The sequence below is a fragment of the Gouania willdenowi genome, chromosome 8, assembly GCF_900634775.1.
Source record: "Gouania willdenowi chromosome 8, fGouWil2.1, whole genome shotgun sequence".
NCBI classification, from domain to species: domain Eukaryota; kingdom Metazoa; phylum Chordata; class Actinopteri; order Blenniiformes; family Gobiesocidae; genus Gouania; species Gouania willdenowi.
In genome coordinates, this window is record NC_041051.1 from 22,367,178 (window position 1) to 22,387,305 (window position 20,128).

At 38.4% G+C, this 20,128-nt stretch overlaps 2 protein-coding genes across 4 annotated transcripts in view; both read left to right on the top strand.

The window, feature by feature from the left end:
• Positions 1-24: 24 nt before the first annotated feature.
• On the top strand, positions 25-14,162 carry tlk2 (tousled-like kinase 2). Of its 2 annotated transcripts, XM_028455546.1 has the most exons (21): positions 25-605; positions 1,602-1,684; positions 2,961-3,038; positions 3,118-3,187; positions 3,261-3,304; positions 3,862-3,960; positions 5,866-5,967; positions 6,084-6,176; positions 6,885-6,995; positions 7,082-7,218; positions 7,400-7,552; positions 7,645-7,711; positions 7,806-7,903; positions 8,560-8,641; positions 8,963-9,054; positions 9,162-9,251; positions 9,345-9,514; positions 9,749-9,887; positions 11,382-11,493; positions 11,618-11,725; positions 13,083-14,162. In XM_028455546.1, exons 2-21 carry the CDS (start codon positions 1,604-1,606, stop codon positions 13,254-13,256), a joined length of 2,100 nt encoding a protein of 699 aa, XP_028311347.1. In that variant the 5' UTR covers positions 25-605; positions 1,602-1,603; the 3' UTR covers positions 13,257-14,162. The 2 variants fall into 2 exon arrangements, with proteins under 2 accessions (XP_028311347.1, XP_028311348.1); XM_028455547.1 differs by lacking the exon at positions 3,862-3,960.
• Positions 14,163-16,038: 1,876 nt separating this feature from the next.
• The window catches only part of mrc2 (mannose receptor, C-type 2), a 35,203-nt gene continuing 31,113 nt past the window's right edge, over positions 16,039-20,128 (top strand). For both annotated transcript variants that reach the window (XM_028455562.1, XM_028455563.1), the window contains exon 1: positions 16,039-16,342. In XM_028455562.1, the coding sequence (XP_028311363.1) occupies positions 16,216-16,342 (127 nt within the window). In that variant the 5' untranslated portion in view covers positions 16,039-16,215. The remainder of the gene's footprint in view (positions 16,343-20,128) is intronic.

A 20,128-nucleotide genomic window follows, 5' to 3' on the forward strand; every position in this document is an offset into this window, starting at 1 on the left:
AAACGTGAGACTTTACAGATTATTGTTTACATTGCAAAAAAAAAAAAACATAAGAACCGAACCGAATCGATCCGGATTCAACTGAAACGCGCAGTCAGCACAACTTCTGATAGAGGTTTTATTCCCTGCGGTGATGAAGAGGAGGACTGCATCCGACCTGTAGCCTTTTTTATGCAACATAAAAGATTCGCCACACCACACCACAGGGGGAGATAAAGATAGGAGGGGGTCACTACCGCTGGCTTCAAGACATCTGTGATACCTGGTGGAAAAAAATTGGGATTCAAGGGTCGCCATTGTGTGAAGCGAGATATACGACCCCCGAACCACGGTATGGTCCTCGGATAGAGGGATGTGATGGGGATCCCCACCTTATAAGGACTGCATTAAGGCAGATTTGGGGATACCCGAAGTCAGCGAGGCCTCCGAGGGAATCCTCCATCGTCTACCTAGAGACACGCTGCGGGCTGCCTTGTCCGGATCGTGGCTATCAGGCAACGCGAGGGACGCGGCTGTGAATGCGGCCTTGCCTGGGAGGGTCCGCCGAGCACCGGGCAAATAACGGAGACTGCTGCAGTGGTGACAACAAATCCCAATAAATAACAGTAAGTGTCCGGTTAGACCGCTGGTGAAGGGAACGCTTGTTGACAAGTGTGCTGTGAGGGGAAGGACTTGTTTTTGGTTTAGCTTGTTAGCGTTAGCCATATGTTTGTTTGTCTGATAGCCTTTGGCTGCTGATTCTTATTACACTTTAAAAAGTCGAGGTTTAATTTGTAGAAAGCATTTAATAACGGTGGTGGTAAGTGTTTTGTTATTTTTGGTGCTGTATAGATTTATACATGTCTAATAATGAAAGCTAGCTAACGATTAGCTATGCTAAGTGATGACTAACATCGGGTTTTTTTTTTTTTATTAAACTCTTCATATTTTGTCATTACTCAGTGTTAGATATTGTAATTTCAGATAAACTGGTTTTCCGTAATTGCTACTAACGTTTTGAGTTTGATTGTGTTATCTAGGGGACACAGTTAATAATCCATATGCAATTTACTTCATGTATATATGTAATGCATGTAATCCGAACACACAACTCATTGTAGAGCGTGTAACATAAATATTAATGTTTGTTCAAGGCTTAGGTGAGTGTTTATTGTAGCACTTTCCATTGATTGTACACCCTCAAATCTGACCTTTTATAACTCCATCCGTAATCCACGTCTAGAATGTCAGAGAAAAATCGCATGAAGCTACGATTTTTCAGTTTTATAGACAGTGACTTCACACATCTGGCCTACCTCGTTGATTTATGTGCGTTCACAAGTATTGTCTGCCTGTGTCTTTAGGAACTTTACAATGTCACTTATATTGATAACTAACTGATATTGATAACTAAGTTGCTTGAATTGTCCTTTGCTGATTCACTTAGTTTATGTCAAACATTGTTTTAAAGCTCATGTATGACTCGGAACAGGAGTTTTCCATATCCATATTGCTTGGAAAGCCATGAGTCACCAAACTGTGCCTTTTGAAATGGTGATCTCTGACACCCACTTGAATATTTTCATTTCTACGTACTGAATTTTGTACTGTTGTGTTCACAGCAATGATGGAAGAACTGCATAGTCTGGACCCCCGAAGGCAGGAGCTGTTGGAGGCACGCTTCACCGGGGTCGGTGTGGCAAAGGTTTGTTCAGAAATGATGAAATGTGGCCGCTGTTTCCTGCACTTAAATAGCACACACGAGCACAATATATACTATGTAACTTTTTATGGTCGAGTCTTTGTTTTTCTTTGTCTCTTTGTGCCTTGGTATCATTCTGCTATTTGGCATGGACACGCTTGGCCCCACATCTTTTTTGTCCATCCCTGGAGAAGGTTGAGACACGTCTGTGCTTTTTTGGCGGGTGGGATATGGCATCTCTGGTTGGCTCACGATGTAGCGGCTGTATATGCAAGTTGTGATTTGTGCCAATAGGGCCAAGGATGGACATGGGTGGTCGGGGGAGGAGGAGGGGTAAGGGCAGGTTAAGAAAGAAGAAGATGCTGTTGACCAGCTGTAAAGAGAAGACAGCTGTCTTCGTTTCTCTGATGGATCTGTCTTTGTAGAAGGTGATCTTGGAACAGTTACAAAGTCATTTGGTGCCAGCAGTGGGCCCCATGCCAGCCATAGGCAGAGCGGAGCCCAGAACATGGCATGGTTCCTGCTGCTGCAGAGAAAATGGCGGCGACTCTTGCTGAGGAATCATGCCCCAACCATCCTATGTGACAAGCAATGCAATGTGTGTGGTGGAAGTGAGTGAGAGGAGGAAGAGGCTTCTTAAATGGCTGAAAGAATTACTATTATTTTCTACTGGCTCTTAATGCAATATCACCAAGTTGTACAGGTGACATTGTAATTTACCGTGACTGCTGAATTGGGAAATAATAAATGAAGCACTGGTTTAGTAGAGTAAAAGTTATGATGGGTATTTTTTTCTTTTCATCAACCATTGTAGAGAATAAAAGCCGTCTTGCATTGTTAAAAAAAAAAAGAAGGAAAAAGCATTCCACCAAATCTTTTTCAGTGAGCAGGAGAAAAATAGATGACATTATTTAAAGGTGACAGACTGAGAGAGGAATACATCCCCAACAGCATGCCTAATGCTCAGCCATTTTAGGAGAGTTCAGCGAGAGAGCTCCAGTGTGCTCTGAATGACTAAGTGTCTCCCCCTGATTGGACAGTGCCTGCTGAATTCTGATGCGATTCATTTGATTGACAGACATCACCAAGGGAACCACATTAGGGCTGACGCTGGTCTACATTCAGTGGGAAGTTAATAATTGTTGTGGTGGAGGTGGTGGTGGATTCCTGGTATCTGGTTTCCAACTCTAAGGGAAATCTTTTAAATGTGTGTGAATAGTTACAGCTGAATGTCTTGTTATCTTATGCCATTGAATGTATGTCCCACTCATTTTACCAGGGCTCGGGTCAGAATCTAAATGAGTCATCCAATCAGAGTCTATGCAGCGTGGGTTCACTCAGTGACAAAGAGCTAGAGGTTGGTCTAACTGTCCTTTTCAGCCATGTCGCTGGTCCTTCATATTTCTTTTTAATGAGCCATGATTCTTTCCCCACAGACTCCTGAAAAAAAGGCCAACGACCAGAGAGTAAGAAAACGAAAAGCAGACCACTTTGATAGCAGCCAAGGTGAGGTCATCCCACTGTCACAGTTGTTTTCTATCTCGGACGTCTCTCTAAACTTTCTGGTTCTTTTTCACAGGTAAAGCTGGAGTAAGAGGACATAAAATTAGTGATTATTTTGAGGTAAGTATCAGAGGAAAACGCCTCCTCTGTGCCTTATATCAAGCACTAGGGGTGTCCCAATCCGATTTTGATATCGGATATTGGTTCGATATTAGCCAGAAAATGAATATCGGCTTTTATCGGACTGCATCTAAAATCTTCAACATAATAGCTACAGTATTCTACAATTGAATAAATTATATATTGAAGGTTAAAATGTATGTAACCAATTGGTTAATAATAAATGGGTTAATTTTTCTCATACCTACTGTTGCTGACTATTGTTCTCTGTTTGAGTAACATCACTTGATCAAGTCTTTTCTAACATCCCACATTACAAAATAAGTAATAAAAGTATGTAAGATTTGTGTTGATATCGTATCGGTATCGGCCAATACTCAAGGCTGCAATATCGGTATCGTATCTGAAGGGGACATCCCTATCAAGCACCGCTCACGTGCTCCAGTGCTGCTTTTCACACCTTCTGCTAACTTTGGTTAAAACCATCTGTCTTTTCATCAAATCACTTTCTTCCTCTTCTTTTTCTTCTTCTTCTTCTTTCTGAACGTGTCTGTCAGTTTGCGGGAGGTAGTGGTCCTGGTACCAGCCCTGCCAGGGGAATTCCACCAGTGGTCCGCTCTTCCCCACAACACTCTCTCTCCAATCCCCCAGTCACGGTGAGCACGTTTGCTCTGTGGACTCTTTAAAGCCTCTTTTCTATCATCTAATGACTTTATTTCATGCAATTCTGCCACTTATTTTAACATTTTTCTCAGCATTCTGGCTTGACCACAATCTTGTGAAAAATAATGGGATGGCTCCTTGTATGATTCAGATGTTCCAAATGCTGATGGTCGATGTGGTCAATTATAATTGTAATTGATAATTAATTACAATTATACAATTATTGCTGCTGTAATGAAATTGTAATTGACTTTAAATAATTAACAATTATTAAAATATGTTTCATATCACGCTTTCCCACATTTTACCATTTAAAAAAAAAAAAAAAGATTGAAATCGTGGGGTATACTGACACAAAAAAGGCTCAGACGACCACAACAAAACTGTTAAAACCTATATTGTCATTGATTAGGAAGCCTTATAAAGTAACCAATAGATGGGAAAGAAATTAGATGATAGGTATTTGTTTTAAGTGTATTTTACAGCTGATTTAGGATCCATTATTATAAGAGATGTTAACACAGGAGGAAGGTTTGCTTTTATTAGGTTGTTTGCTTCAGGCTCAGGAATTGTGATTAATTGTAATTGACTTTAAAAGAATAATTGTAATGGAAAAAATGCTGGTTACTGCAATCATAATTAAATTGAAATTAAACATAGGTAATTGAAAACTGTAAATTGGAACTGACTAATGTAATTGAGCCCCAACCCTGATTACAAGACATTTCAGGAGTCATTTTAGCGCGTCGTCTTCCTATTTCGCTGAGCACTTAAAGCAAGAGTCCAAAAAGACATATGAACAAGTTAAGTTTAGAACTTTGCTGACATCATGCTAAAACATTCTATAGGTGTTCCATCAGTTTGAAGGCTGCTCCCAATTATTTTCCTGACCTCACAAATGCCCTGGAAAAAGAGAATAGCTAAACATTGCCATTAATACGCTTCTTAAAACTGGTCGAAATTCTTTCTTAAATTTGTAAAGAGTGCACCAGCTCCCTATTTCATTATATTTGCATTTAACAATACAGCGTGGGTTATGCTTCAGAAGGATCACAGATGCATATGTCTGTAAAACATCTGCTATTACTTATTATAGAGATGAAAATAAAGTCTAATAATTGAGGAGAATTTTGCAGATCTTATTCAAATCTGAAGATGCAATGATAAAAAAGAACAAAGATGTAACTCATGACTTTTTGTGCACAAATTTTCCTTTTGAGATGACAAAACTAGGAGTGTCCCAGTCGATTTTGGATATCGGTCCAATATCAGCCTGAAAACGAATATCAGATTGAAATTTCCGATTTTTAATTTTTTTTTTCTTTAACTATTTTATTATTTTATTTTATTCTATTGTTGATATTATGTTGAAGGTTAAAATTCATGTAACCAATTGGTTAATAATAAATGGGTCATTTTTTCTCATACATACTGTTCTGACTATTGTTCTCTGTTTGAGTAACATCACTTGATCAAGCCTCTTCTAACATTCCACACTACAAAATAAGTAATTATTATTTTTTTATATATTAAAAAAAAAGTATGTATGATTCATGCTGATATCATATCGGATCAATATCTGTAGCAGCCGATACGCAATGCTGCAATATTGGTATCATATCGGAAATGAAAAAGTTGTATCAGGACATCCCTAGAGAAAGCATTAGTGTACGCCACCTTTGACACCCACCATTCACATCGTTTGATTCTGCTGCTCGTCATTGCTTCCATGGAATCTTCTTTCCTCCTGCTGAATGTTGTTGTTGTTGCTTGTTTCATCCAAACTGTGGCCTCAGCTCTTTAGAAATTCTTTGATGTGATGAAATTCACAATTTGGGAAATCTGCAGCTGCTGTGTGCGTAGAAGGTTTATTTAGACAGACGTTTCTGCTTTTCCAGGTGCAACAGGGAAGCCCCTCCTCAGTCAACTCGGCCAACGCAGAGCACCCCTCCTGTTTAATGAAGCCTGCTGCTCTGCACGTGCTTCACAAATCCACTCAGGTACTCAAAACACTAAAAGGAAATCTCATTTAGTTCTATCATAGAACTATATATAGTGGATCATAGCATTTTCTGTCATTATCCACTTATAGCATGATTGTGTTTGTGTCCTTTAGTCTGACCTTACAGTAGAGAAACTAACAGCGATGGAAAACAACAAGAACTCTGACCTGGAGAAGAAGGAGGGCCGAATAGACGATCTGCTGCGGGTACTAAATGCATCACATCATTCCTGCTAGTCTGCCTGCTATTTCAGGGTTCCTGCAGATCCTTAAAAAGTCTTAAAAAGCATTAAATTCCTGAATCTTCAATTGTTATTAAAATGTCTTAAATCAATGCTTCAAATATCTTACGTCTTAACACATAATAGGTAGGTTTTTATGATTGCAATATAGTCTTACATTTCAAAATAAATGGTAACATTTAGTATAAATAATGTGGGAAAAAGTAAAAAGTTTTTTCTTAAATGTTTTTTTTTTTTGTATTTCTGTTGTTTCATAGATTTTTGGCTATTTTTTGTATTTATCTTGTGTTTTTAGAGTGATTCTGATTTTTTTTTTTTTTTTTTTTTTTTGCGTATTTTACTCTCATGTTGTGTATCTTTGTGTGCTTTCTTTGGGGGCTGCCAGTTGAACATCTGCACTAGACAATAGAAAAAATTTACCCTAACCATATGTAATTGATGTGGCATTTTTTTTACCCCAATTATGTTTACTTTAAAGTTGGTTTTAAATTCAATTTCAAATGGCATTAAAAAGTCTTGAATTTAAATTTGACTAAAGCTGTAGGAAACCTGTATTTTCACCAGTTTTTAAAAGATATTGAACTGCGTCTTGTTTTTCCCCCACTCTGTATATTTCAGTGTACTTTTTTTATTTTATTTTATTTTTTAAACTTTTTATTCTGTTCTGTTCCAGGCAAACTGTGATTTAAGACGGCAAATAGATGAACAGCAGAGGATGCTGGAACGTTACAAGGAACGTCTAAATAAGTGTGTGACCATGTCTAAGAAGCTGCTGATTGAAAAAGTAGGTGTATTTCTGATTATTCACCTGATAAAGGCCTTATTGGGACCTGGAATAAAGTATTGATCATTTGTGCTTGTTTACTCCAGTCCAAGCAAGAAAAAATGGCATGTCGGGATAAAAGCATGCAGGACAGGCTTCGGCTGGGCCACTTCACCACCGTAAGGCACGGGGCCTCTTTCACTGAGCAGTGGACCGACGGATATGCCTTTCAAAATCTTATCAAGTAGGATTCTCATTTATACATTGGTTTTGCAAGTTCAACTGTCAAAATTATGCTGTTCTGCTTTTTTTTTTTTATTATTTGGAATAGCTATTGTCTTCACTTTATATCAAGGAATTTAGATAAAATTATACCCAGAGAAATTGTTTGAGGTTTAAATATGTGACCAACTGCCATTTTCTAGACAACAAGAACGAATCAACTCTCAGCGAGAGGATATTGAAAGGCAGAGGAAACTGTTGGCTAAACGTAAGCCTCCCTCAATGGCCCAAACACCCCCACTCAGTCTGGAGCAGAACAAACGCAAAAGCAAGACCAATGGAGCAGAAAGTGAAGCGTACGATGCCAACGTCCTTCCAGTTTGAAACTCTTTATCTTTGCAATGTTTGTGCTGCACAAACGTGACAATTTGTTTTTGTGATCTCACAGGTTATCACAAGCAGAGTATCACGAGCAGGAGGAAATCTTCAAGCTAAGATTATGCCATCTTAAAAAGGTTTAGCCTCACTTAACAGTCACTTCTCATACATTATTTTTTTTTCTGCATTGACAAATAGTTTCTTTATGAATGGTTTGTTTGGCGTGTGCAGGAAGAGGCAGAGATCCAGGCAGAGCTTGAGAGATTGGAGCGAGTGCGAAACCTGCACATAAGGGAGCTTAAAAGGATTCACAATGAAGATAATTCCCAGTAAGATTTTGTTTGTTTTGCATATTTTCTACTTCAACAAAAAGTTAAAAGTGCTCCGTCTAATATTTTATGAGTAACTTTGAATAACAGATTTCATATAGATTCACTAAGACATTACAAGTTAGTCAATGCCTAGCATTCACATGACAAACGCTAATGTTTTCGTCACGCATATATTCAGAATTTATGGATACATGTATTGGCCGTCAATGACGGTCAACGTGACTAAAAAAGTTATTTAATGAGTTCTTTATGAATCAGATTAGAGGTGTGCAAAAAAAAGTTGTGCTAAGCTGTTTTGGTAATAGATTCTTGAACAAGTAGAAACGTGTTTTGTCATGTCTTACCAAGGTTCCAAAATAACTGAGTCGTCACTTTCCAGTGATGAGGACTGCATATATTTGTGGTGATTGCGAGTTGCCTATATTCATGTGTACCTAAGTTTATTTTTCACGTTGAAATAAAATGCAGCATTTGCTTTTTGAGTTAAGCAGTTGCAGTTATTCAACAGTTTAAATTGCATTACAAGTGAGAATAAGAGAAACATCTAAAATGTGTAATTAAAAGTTAGCGTAGTGTGATGTTAATAGTGAAATATTTACAGTATTAGTTGAGGTCGGAGCTCAACTAAAAAGTTTAATTCTCACTCTCTCTAGATTTAAAGATCATCCAACGTTAAATGACAGATATCTGCTGCTTCATCTACTTGGACGTGGAGGATTCAGTGAAGTTTACAAGGTGAGAGAAGGAGGCTTCCCATCATCTAGGAGTTTATCTGTCTACACTGACTAAAGGGCCAAATATGGAAAATAAGCTTTTAGGTGGGGAAAACAGAGCAACTTTAACATTAAAAAAATATGAATTTTGGTTAGGAATTTTTGTGGAATTTTGTGGAATTGTTTGCGAGAAATTGCAAGATTTGTGGAAAAATTGACTTCTCTGTGCAATTTTACTTTCTCCTGCGGGTCGAATTGGATGCTGTAAAGGGCCGGATTTGGCCCCTGGTTCTTGAGTTTGACACGTGCTCTAAAACAAAGTTGTATGGGTTTTTTTTTCTAGGCTTTTGATTTAACAGAGCAAAGGTATGTTGCTGTCAAAATCCATCAGTTAAACAAGAACTGGAGGGACGAGAAGAAGGAAAATTATCATAAGTGAGTATAATTTAAAACTACAACAGATTCTCTGCTCGCTGTTGGTAAACCATAAAGATCTACAAGTTGTGCTTAGATTTACAGTGAATTATGCTTTCTCCCCTCAGACATGCATGCAGAGAATATAGAATCCACAAAGAGTTGGACCATCCGCGAATAGTTAAACTCTATGACTACTTTTCACTCGACACTGACTCGTAAGTGCCTCGTTTTTCAAACAACCTGTGATCTAAAGTCAGTCTGATGTTTTTTTTTTAAACTGCTTACGGGTTTCTTTTTGTTCTGACCAGATTCTGCACAGTCCTGGAGTATTGTGAGGGCAACGACCTGGACTTCTACCTGAAACAGCACAAGCTCATGTCAGAAAAAGAAGGACGGTCGATCATAATGCAGATCGTCAATGCCCTCAAGTACCTAAATGAGATTCGGCCGCCTATCATTCACTACGACCTTAAGCCTGGCAAGTCTTCATTCCAGTTCTATTGGCTTTTGTATCAGGATGCTGGAAAAACCTCTTCACATTTTTCATCATTATATACAGTATATATATATATCACCTGTCCACACCCAGATCACTGCCACTATGGGCTTTTGATCAAGGCCTTTAACCCTTAAATACTCCCTTGATGCAGTAAAGCATGCTCCTTACGGATGGGTTGAGCCAAAAAAAACAATTTTTTCCTTTGCAACACAGGTAACATCCTGCTGGTAAACGGCACTGCCTGTGGGGAGATCAAAATCACAGACTTTGGCCTTTCAAAGATCATGGATGACGACAGCTACAACTCAGTTGATGGCATGGAGCTGACGTCACAGGGAGCAGGAACATACTGGTAAGATTTCTTCTTTCACCTCAGGATGGAACAACAAATTATATTTTTCATAAAACAGCTCCTCTTACCTTGCTTTAAGGCCTGAGTCAGCTGGAATAGGCTGATGTTTTACAGACAGTGTGGTCATATGTGTTTTCTGGACAGAGTTAAAGATCTTTAACTAGATCAGTTAAAGATCTTTTATTTACAATTGTTAAATGCAGCATTAAAAAAAGATGTGGGAGTTCCCGGTGTTCCAACTGCTGTTGTAGGGAAAGAAGAAAAGCTTCAGATAATTGCAGGAAGAGATGACACTGCTGAGCTCTGATCAAACCCTAACCCTGAAACGAGGCCAATGAACACTTGCTATAACCCAAAGAAAACAAGGCAAACATATATGACAGTGAATAGTCTATTACTCAAGGTTTTTCCCATTCACTTTAAGGACAAAATGATCTATGAACGCAAAACGTTCTTTAAAACTATTGTAATAATAATAATGCATTGGATTTTATATAGTGCTTTGACATAGACACTCAAAGCGCTTTACAGAAATAAGGCGTTATTCTTTGTGGTGGTAAGCTACTATTGTAGCCACAGCTGCCCTGGGGCAGAGAGACGGAAGCGAGGCTGACATAGTGCGCCATTGCCCCTCTGACCACCACCAACACTCACTCACACACTACCATTCATACTAGGTAATGTGGGTGAAGTGTCTAGCCCAAGGACACAATGTCAGATGCCACTGGAGCGCCACCCCACAGATTTTTCGGGTCACAGACTTTGATGTTTTCCAGATCTGCTTAATACACAGACATGTTACCACTACAGCTAACGTTAGCATGTATATTAGCCGTAGTATCTGCCTACCGGCTGCAGTTTGAGGAGAAACGCTTGATGTTGTGCTGCCTTGCCGTGCAGGGGTACTAGGGACCTCATTTACTGTGTTGCACCGCCATCTTGGGCAAAAGTCAGGTACTGTGACTAGTCGACGTCACGTAGACAGAGTCGTGAGACAACACTTAAGTCGACTAATCTGTTCAACTCCTAGTTCACGTACTTGCATTTATTTTATTTGTCTCCAAAATAAAGGCTCAGAGTTGCTGTACTGCTGCGCACATTGTCATGCTACGTTGATTTTTATAAATCACAAACTTTGTGTTTTAAAGTGTCATGCACATTTCAGTTGAAGAAGCAGATGAGATCGCAGCACTTCAAGCTCATTCTGAAAACACAGTTTAACAGATTCTTTTCACCAAAGTGGAATGTGGTTTTGTTTCTAGGGCTTTGCTTCCTCTTGTGATTAGGGGACCATTTTTGGTATTTAGTAAAGTTAATTTATCTTTTTAATCCAGTGCATACGTAGCAACTCTGCACCGTTTATTTTCTGCATTTATTTTTATTCTTCCTGGAGCCATCGTCAAGCTATCATGTGCATAGATTTAAGTTTATTCTAAGAAGGAAAGATTCCTTCATGCTTATTGATTCCTTGCCCGTTCACCTCTTGACCTCCAGGTATTTGCCCCCTGAGTGCTTCGTGGTTGGCAAAGAGCCTCCAAAGATCTCCAATAAGGTCGATGTTTGGTCTGTAGGCGTCATATTCTACCAGTGTTTGTATGGCCGCAAGGTAAGACACCTACTCAAGAGGAAATAACTTGATTTTGTTCAACTGTTCTTACCTCATTTTGTTCTGGTATAAGCTTACCTGGACAGGGCTGCAGTGATGCTCAGTTTCCGTCTCTTTTCTCTAGCCCTTCGGCCATAACCAGTCCCAGCAGGACATACTGCAGGAAAACACCATTTTGAAGGCAACAGATGTCCAGTTCCCTCCTAAACCTGTAGTCACGCATGAAGCAAAGGTAGTTCATCTGTGACATGTTACACTTTTTACATGTGTTAATATCTCATAAAATCTCTGTATCTGTACAGGTAACCTATTTTTGCATAATGATATAGGTACAACGTAAAAGTAGTTATTGAACATTAATTGCATGTAAGAAATATATTTTTTAATTTTGCTATTGAATTTTTTTTATATTTTTTCTTTCTATAGGACCTAAAATAATATGTAGGTATATATAATTTATGCAGGGATCTAAAAAGGCAAACTTTTACAAAAATTATTTCATTATTTTTTAATCAATCTTTTTTTGCATTTAAAGATAATTGTCAGACAGGTGTATAATGAGGAATTTAAAAATAAAAAGAGGACAATAGATTACAATTTCATTTAGCAGATGCTTTTATACCACTCTTTAATAACTACTGTTAATTTTGACAGCAAATTTTGATTGTTTTGGTCATAATGTTTGGACTAAATAAAACCAAAATTGGTTTTATTCAAAATGTAGTCATGACATTAAGGTTTTAGTTGACTAAATCAACTAAAATATACAGCATTTTTATTTTTTGAAGATTCAATTACCATTTATCAACCTGATATGGAATGGTAATAATGATTGTAAAAACACACAGACGGATTTGATGTGATCAATGCATAAGATCACATGAGTTCATCCCATGTGCTAATACAGTTTTGTTTTTATTAGTTAACAAAAACTATTCTAAACATTCTAGGGATGTAACGATTCACTCAACGCCCGATGCGATTCGATTTGCGATACTGGGTTCACGATACGATTCTTTCACGGTTTCTTTTACAAAATGAGACTGTCGACAAATGATGACTGAAAAATATTCATTTTTTTTTCTTCGGAAAAAAAAAATGAATTTGGGGAAGCCAAAATGCTCCCTCACTTCTGATTTAAAACACGGTGGTGCGTCCTGAATTTTGAAATCTAAATGGATGGCTCACGATTCATCTTAACATCCCTAATTCATTCACTTATTTTTATTTTTATTAATTAGTCAGTCTATTTATTATCACTTAAAAAAAACATTTGTCGTCAAACTATGACAAAAGACTGGCAGGTGACAGTGGAAACATGTCAGGAGATAAATTTTCCTGAAAAAAAACATGTCTGACTTAACAAAACATATATTTCAAAAAACAGACAAAATGAATTTGCTGGAGTTTTTTTTTTTTAATAGAATGACGTCACATTGAGTAGGTTACATTTTCTGTGTTCATTCATTAAAGTTGTATCACGCTTTGCAGTTGGCACTCAATGCTGCTACGGATACACGCTACCATTGGTTGTTTTTAGAAACAAGTCTTTTTTTTCCCTAATATGATCTATTTCTCTTCCTCTGCAGGCCTTTATAAGGCGCTGTCTAGTCTACCGTAAGGAGGACCGCATCGATGTGCACCAACTGGCCAGTGACCCTTTCCTCATGCCTCACATTCGCAAATCAGTGGCCTCTTCGGGTACCTCGGGAACAGCTGTTGCCTCTACATCCAGTTCCTCTAACAGCAGCGCCTCAAACTGAGCCCACATCTTTTACCTGATGAACTGAATGGGTTTTTATGAGTGAGATGGAGATGATGCTACACAGCATCTCACCTCACCATAAAGAATAAGGTCAGATGGCAGCAAGGGGTGGGTTGAGGATTAACAGACAAGATAAGGAGGGTAGTGGAGCCACCTTTGGTCCATGTCCATCCAGCCCAGCTCACTGGCATTGTTCTGGGGGTCAAAGCCCTGGATGCCTTAACACGGCAAGGAGCAAGTTTTGGTACTGTACGGTTGGCAAATCGGGGTTCACATGTTCTTTTTTTGTGTTTTTGAGTTTAAAAAAAGATAAATTGAGGTGTAAAACCACTACAGCTTGGCCAGTTGGAACAGAGTCTAGAAGGTCTTAACCACACACACACACACACACATACCCCTGCATAAGCCAGGCTAATACCAAGTAGACCAAGTACAGTTTGTTCTCAATTTCCTCCACCATCAAACCCTCAGAACCAATGGAGGCTGTTAAATTATAGAACTCTAATTCTCCAGAGCAAGATGTTATTATCCAGCCACCAGTTCATCACCTCGCTTAAATTCCAGGCCCAGATAGTTTGTGATGAGGAGACACAGGATTCCACATCTGGACTCCTCTCCCTCGTCCAGAACTCCCTATGACCAAAGCGTACAACGTCCAGCTGGTGGCAGTGTTCCGCCTCAGTTTTTATAAGGATTGGTTTTAGAGTTGTGCTACTAGAGGCTGTTGAGGAATGACCCCCTCCATTTTACTTTTTTTTTTTTTTTTAAAAGAAACTTTTCAATATAACAAGTTTTATTAAGAAAACTGTTGTTTTCAAGTTGCCTTCAATTGGAACTGTTTTTTACTGACCCCTCTCTCTCTCTCTACCATAACACATATTTATTTAGTATGTTTGAAATTATTTTTGGCCAATATAATGCATACTAGTACTGTTAAGGAGGTTGAACCTTTGCAGAAAGTTGCATAAACCATTAAAATACTATTGGTTAAAAAAGCTTTGTGTGTGTGTCTATAAATGCCGTCCGACCATAAATAAATTTTTATTGTTAAAGTTAGATTGTAATGTCATTAATGTACATTTTAAGAGTAAAGATTTGTTTATCGGGAATGTAATTTACTTGTAGTTAAATCTTCCAAAAAATATGACCAACATCAATTTAAACAATCTTTATGGATTACGTGTCCAGCACTAGGAGAAATATGCAAAACAGCAGATATTAAGATGCTGCATATTTTGCAATAATCACTAAAAATACACAAAAAGTAGATCAGGTATAATATGTAAATGCTTTATAGTAAATACAGGCCTTGTGCAACATTTGTCTATATTACACATTAGTGTAAATGCAGTTGTTGACTGTTTATAAAGTACACGTCAGAGTTAAAATGTGCACAGTTTACATGTTATCCCTGAGCATACTTTTACAATACATTTACTCAGATTAGTTTCTCTCCACAGTCCATATAAATGTATTGTAGGAGTGACTGTGCCTGGGAAGTGTTGGCCCCTTTTTTCAATGAAGTACAATTATCACACATACAGTATGCCTTAACAGGTTTACAGTGTTTTTTAGAGCGTGTTTTGCCGGCAGTCAGACCTACTTTTGAGGTGCAAACCATCGCTGTGAGGCAGGATAGTGAGTTATGTATTCTATAAAGATAGACATGGTTGCATTATAAGCTGTACAGGAGAAAGTGGGTAGGCCTATATATGATGAACGGCCAAAGAAGATCAGGAACATCTGACAAGAGTAGGTTTTACTTGCCTTGAAATTGGGGTGCACAGCAACATAGTCCTATAGGTTCAAGCATTAGAATGGACACGAGTCCTTTCTGTGTGAAGTTTGCATGTTCTCCCTGTGCTCAGGCTTCCTCACACAATCCAGAAACATGACGGATAGGTTGATTGGAGGAGTGAATAGGAGTGTGAGTGTTGCTCTGTGATAGACTGACGACCTGTCCAGGGTGTACCCCCACCTAGCGCCTGATGACCAGTAGACCCCCATGACACTGAAAAAGAGCACATTGGTTGGGAAATGTATGGCTGACTGGTTTTAACAGGTAGGCCTATGATATTTTAGTGCATTGCATGTTGATGAAAACTTTTTTTATCAAGCATATGTAAAAATGATACAGATTTTTTTTATTTTTAGCAAATACGTTTTTGTACTCTTGTTCCTGAGTGAGGGAAGGATAGAGTGGCAGATCGAGTTCAGTCATCCAGGAGGGGCTTGGAGTAGAGCCGCTGCTCCTCTGCATTGAGAAGAGCCAGATGAGGTGGCTTGGGCACATGATTAGGATGCCCCCGGACGCCTCCCTGGTGAGGTGTTTGGGGCACGCTCCACCGGTAGGTGACCCCGAGGAAGAACCCGGAACACGCTGGATAGAAAATGTCTCTGGGCTGGCCTGGAAACACCTCAGGATCCCACGGGAAGAGTCTGGGCCTCGCTGCTCAGGATCCTGCCCCCTTGACCTGACCACGGATAAACGGTAGAAGATAGATGGATAGAAGTTATTTTAACCAATGCAAATGAAAAATGTAATAGTATATTAAAACCTGTGGATGGGTGGGTACTAAGCTACTATTTTTTTAACAGATAAACATGTTTCCTGTTTTTCGAAAGCTATCAAAACCCATAATTTTTCTTGTGAAGAACTTTTCTCTTAGCTTTTATGTAGGATTAAATATTAAACAAATTGGAATTCACTTTTTTTTTTTTTTGCTTTTTGTGGCTCGCGTACCTCACTTTGCGAACCACGCACACCGTGGGCTGCTTCATTCAGGGGCAGAGGCAGACGGAGCTCTAGCGGTCACAATCTCCTGCTCATCTTCCTCAAGCTCTGGATCTACTTTTTCCCTCTTTGTTCGTTTCTTTACTGCTGTGCGAGTGTGTGTGTGTGTGTGTATGAGTGTGTATGTGTGTATGTGTGTGTGTGTGTGTGTGTGGCCGTGAGCATGTACAGCAGCGATCGTGACCGAAACTGCGGATTTGGCTCAACATGGACAAGTCTGCGTCTCCTGCTCTGCAAATGCACTTTATATTTATTCTTCTTCAGTCTGGAACTGAAGTGGAGCGTTACTGGTGAGAACACGTCAGCTTTTCTTTCAATGTCCAACTATAGGTTAAAGTTCTAGACGTATGTGAACTGATGGTATAGGCTTTGTTTTAATGGAGGGGTTTCAGTGATTTTTGCTGTTTAAACGCTGCGTAACCAGGGTTTGGTGCGTCGCTGTGCCACGAAATACAAGTCCGAGCGCTGAGTGGGACCAGATGTTAGAAAGGAGAGGTGGGGGCTCTGCGCTCCGTGGAAGTGCTGTGATTTATTACTCATTTATAAAGTGTGCACAGAGAAAACGACTTTCTACGTCTCTGTTGGTCAGAAAACGTACGGGATGTGTTTGTTTGTCGGCCGTGCTGTGGAGTGACGCGTCATTGGCCCCCTGAGGCCAGATGTGACCCTAGAATGTAATTAACACATTCAGGCCTTTGCAAACGACCACAGTCACACCAGTGGCGCACAGAGGTCTAAGGAGGCCTGGGGCTAACATCATCCCCCCCCACCCAAAAAAAAAAAAAAAGATTATTACAATGGAAGATACTTGGAATATGTAAAATAAAAATAAAAACACACATCAAACGTTTGTAAATGTAGGGGTGTGTATTGTAGGGATGTCCTGATACAACTTTTTCACTTCCGATCTGATACCGATATTGCAGCCTTGCGCGTTGGCTGATACCGATATTGAACCGATACAATATCAGCATGAATCATACATACTTTTGTGACTCATTTTGTAGTGTGGAATGTTAGAAAAGGCTTGATCAAGTGATGTAAGTGTAAGTTATTTTTTTACTGTCAGTCTATGGTGGGAACAACTGAGGGCGGAGACAAAAACAACAAAAACTTATCGGAGTGCTTATATCGGAGATTTTAGATGCAGTCCGATAAAATCCGAAATTTAACTGAGGTGTACTGTATGTCTAGAACAACAAATAAATGCAGAAAGATTTCATTTATTTATTTATTTAGATTTTATTGAAAAAACACAAGCAGGTCAACATGCCCAGGTTTCAGAGCACTTCTTTGTGCAGTTACAATGTGCAGTGGAAAAGACTTTGATGGTTTAATAAAGGTACAAAAAGAAAAAAAAAAATCGATATGGATGCATTTTGAATCAATCCGAGAATCACGCGACGTAATATCGCAATATATCGCCGAATCGATTTTTTTCAATACCCCTATTTAAATGTAAGTCAGCCAAATGTATTAAGTTATGCATGTCAGAACAATTTCTTCTCTTGCTTCTTCTTTATCACTTTTTAACCATGTATCTAATGTCAGTGGTGAAAGCAACAGATTACAATGACTTAATTGAGTTGTACTTTTTTGAGTATATTTCAAAATCAGTAATATTAGTATGTTTTTAAAGGAGTAAAGTAATTTGTGACATTTCTAAACCCAACCGTTACTGACTAAATCATTATTATTTTGTTCAAAATGATCAATGTGAAACTACAAAAAATGAAATGACCAGACAACAATCACATGCATCACATTGTAGCCGACCAACCAGATTTAAACGTAATGCGCTGCGCCAAAACAACATTTTGTCAGTGTTAGAGTTCATAAATGTAGCTATACTTAGAGCCTGAGAATTTTTTTTAAAATTTTGCATTGAATTAATTGCCATTATTTTATTCAAAAAATAATATTTTTTTATACAGATGCCTAAATTAAATTAATTTCCAATTGTGCAAGATTTGGTCTCTTCCTTTTTAAGTTTATACATGAGATATTTACTGTATGCTAGAGAACCGTGGCAAGATTTATTACCAAGTAATACTTTTTAATTGTACTTGAGCATTTCATTCATGACTTACTTGTAATTGTACTCGAGTACAATTTAAATCAAGTAACAGTACTTCTACTTGAGTAGGATATATCACTACTCTTTACGCCTCTGTTTAACGCACCTAGTTTTTTGCTGTTCTGTTTTCCACTCGGTTGCACATTCTTTATCTGTGAGATGTTGACACTTAAAGAAATATGTAAGAAAAAATAAATTACCATAATTGCCACAAAACGTATTTTTTAAGAATAAAAAACATCTCAGGTTCAATATTGTGTATTTTAAAATTCTATTTGAGATATTTTCATTCTATTTAGCAATTTTAACTTGGTATTTATAGTCAATTTCTTTTTTAGAATACTTTTGAATATATATAAAATCAAATATCTGCCCTCACTAATAACAGTGATGATACTTAGAGGTCGTCTTCTGCTCGAGAGGTTGGAGGTTCAATCCCTGTACCATACATGTCTTTGTGAGTGTGCAAGGTTTAGTACCTCCAGTATAAGAACCACTAGGCTATGTGGAGTGTGTGCTTTGCCAAGGTTAAGAGAAATAAGTGGGAAGTTGATAAGTGTGTGCAGTGAGGTGGAGTCCTCTACATTTTTTATAGAGAAAATGGACGACCAAGTGAAACAAGCTCATTGGCCACCTACATATTAAGCTGTTTGAAATGTAAAGTGTTTAATGCCTTATGGCACTGATGTGACTGAGCCCGACTTGAACCCGAGCATCATTTTTAAGTATTTACTTACAGTAAATGTAGAGTCAGCATGGATGGGCTGGCTTCTTGAAATCATGAAGAAGCTGACACATCATGTATCTTCCTCCATGCCAGCATTGCAGCAGAAGAGGGCAGCAAAGTCCTGATGGCCAACGCCAATGGCACAGATGTTCTTGTCATTGTAATCAGTGTTCTACCAGTCCAGATCTTTGGACAAGGACAGAATCTCGAATAGATTCCTGTGCATGAGCTTCATCACTCCCTTTAACAGGAGAAAATTTAATTAATCTTTCATGCGTTTACAGCTGTGATGTTGTATTACTGTGGCCAAGGCAAGATGTCAGCATGGCAAACCTGGAATGTATGTTCTGGTGCTTTCATTGTTTTGGCCAGACTCAGCCAGTACCCACAAGCAGTAGATGATGATGTGGAGACCCATTATGACACGTCCAGTACAGCCATAGGCGTTGATGTGTTATTGTTAATCTTCAATCATTGCTTAACTTACAAATATCCTGCCAAGTGATTAAAAGATGATGTTGCAGCATTTCGCCCATAGGCAATCAGCTTTACCTTAATGAACAGAAATGCCTTTAAAGTGTTTAATATCAGATATTACAATTATTGTGATATTATCAATTGGACTTACAGTATTTATATAAAATGGTGCAGGAAGTTCAGGGTTTGTGGAATCATCTTGCGCCAAGCTGATAGCACAGATTTCAATTGCAAGCCATAAAAGAAAGTAAAGATATGATCACAGCTGTTTAAAAATGTAAACTAAACAGGCCTAATATTTATCCTGCAGTGATTCAACAGCTAAGCACGTAAAAGCTGTCTCATGCGTGGGAGTGATGGAGAGTTTCAACAACTCGCTTTTGTTCACACACTCGTTTATAAAATCCGTTCTGCGTACAAAAGTGTCGACTTCACTCAGTTTTTGTTTTGTGACTTTAGAATGCCAAAATCTACGTTACGCTTTCTGTAAACTCCCTGCCCCTGGGATAAGTAAACCTGTCCAAAATGTGTGTTGCTTCTGAGGTCAGATCACCATAAAACAAAAATGAGACAAACACAGAAGATTGGAATTTCCTGTCTGTTCGTATACTGTTTAATCATACTGACCAGTTAAATGCCTGGTATTTGTTTTTTATTGTAAATATCAGTAAAATTGAAACTTTATGGTTTGAAGAGATAAAAGTATGAATGGAGGAAGGTGTTTTTGTATTTTATATTTCAATTTTAATTTGTCAGGAATAATGAGCCTCACTTAATAAAAAGCTGAAATGATTA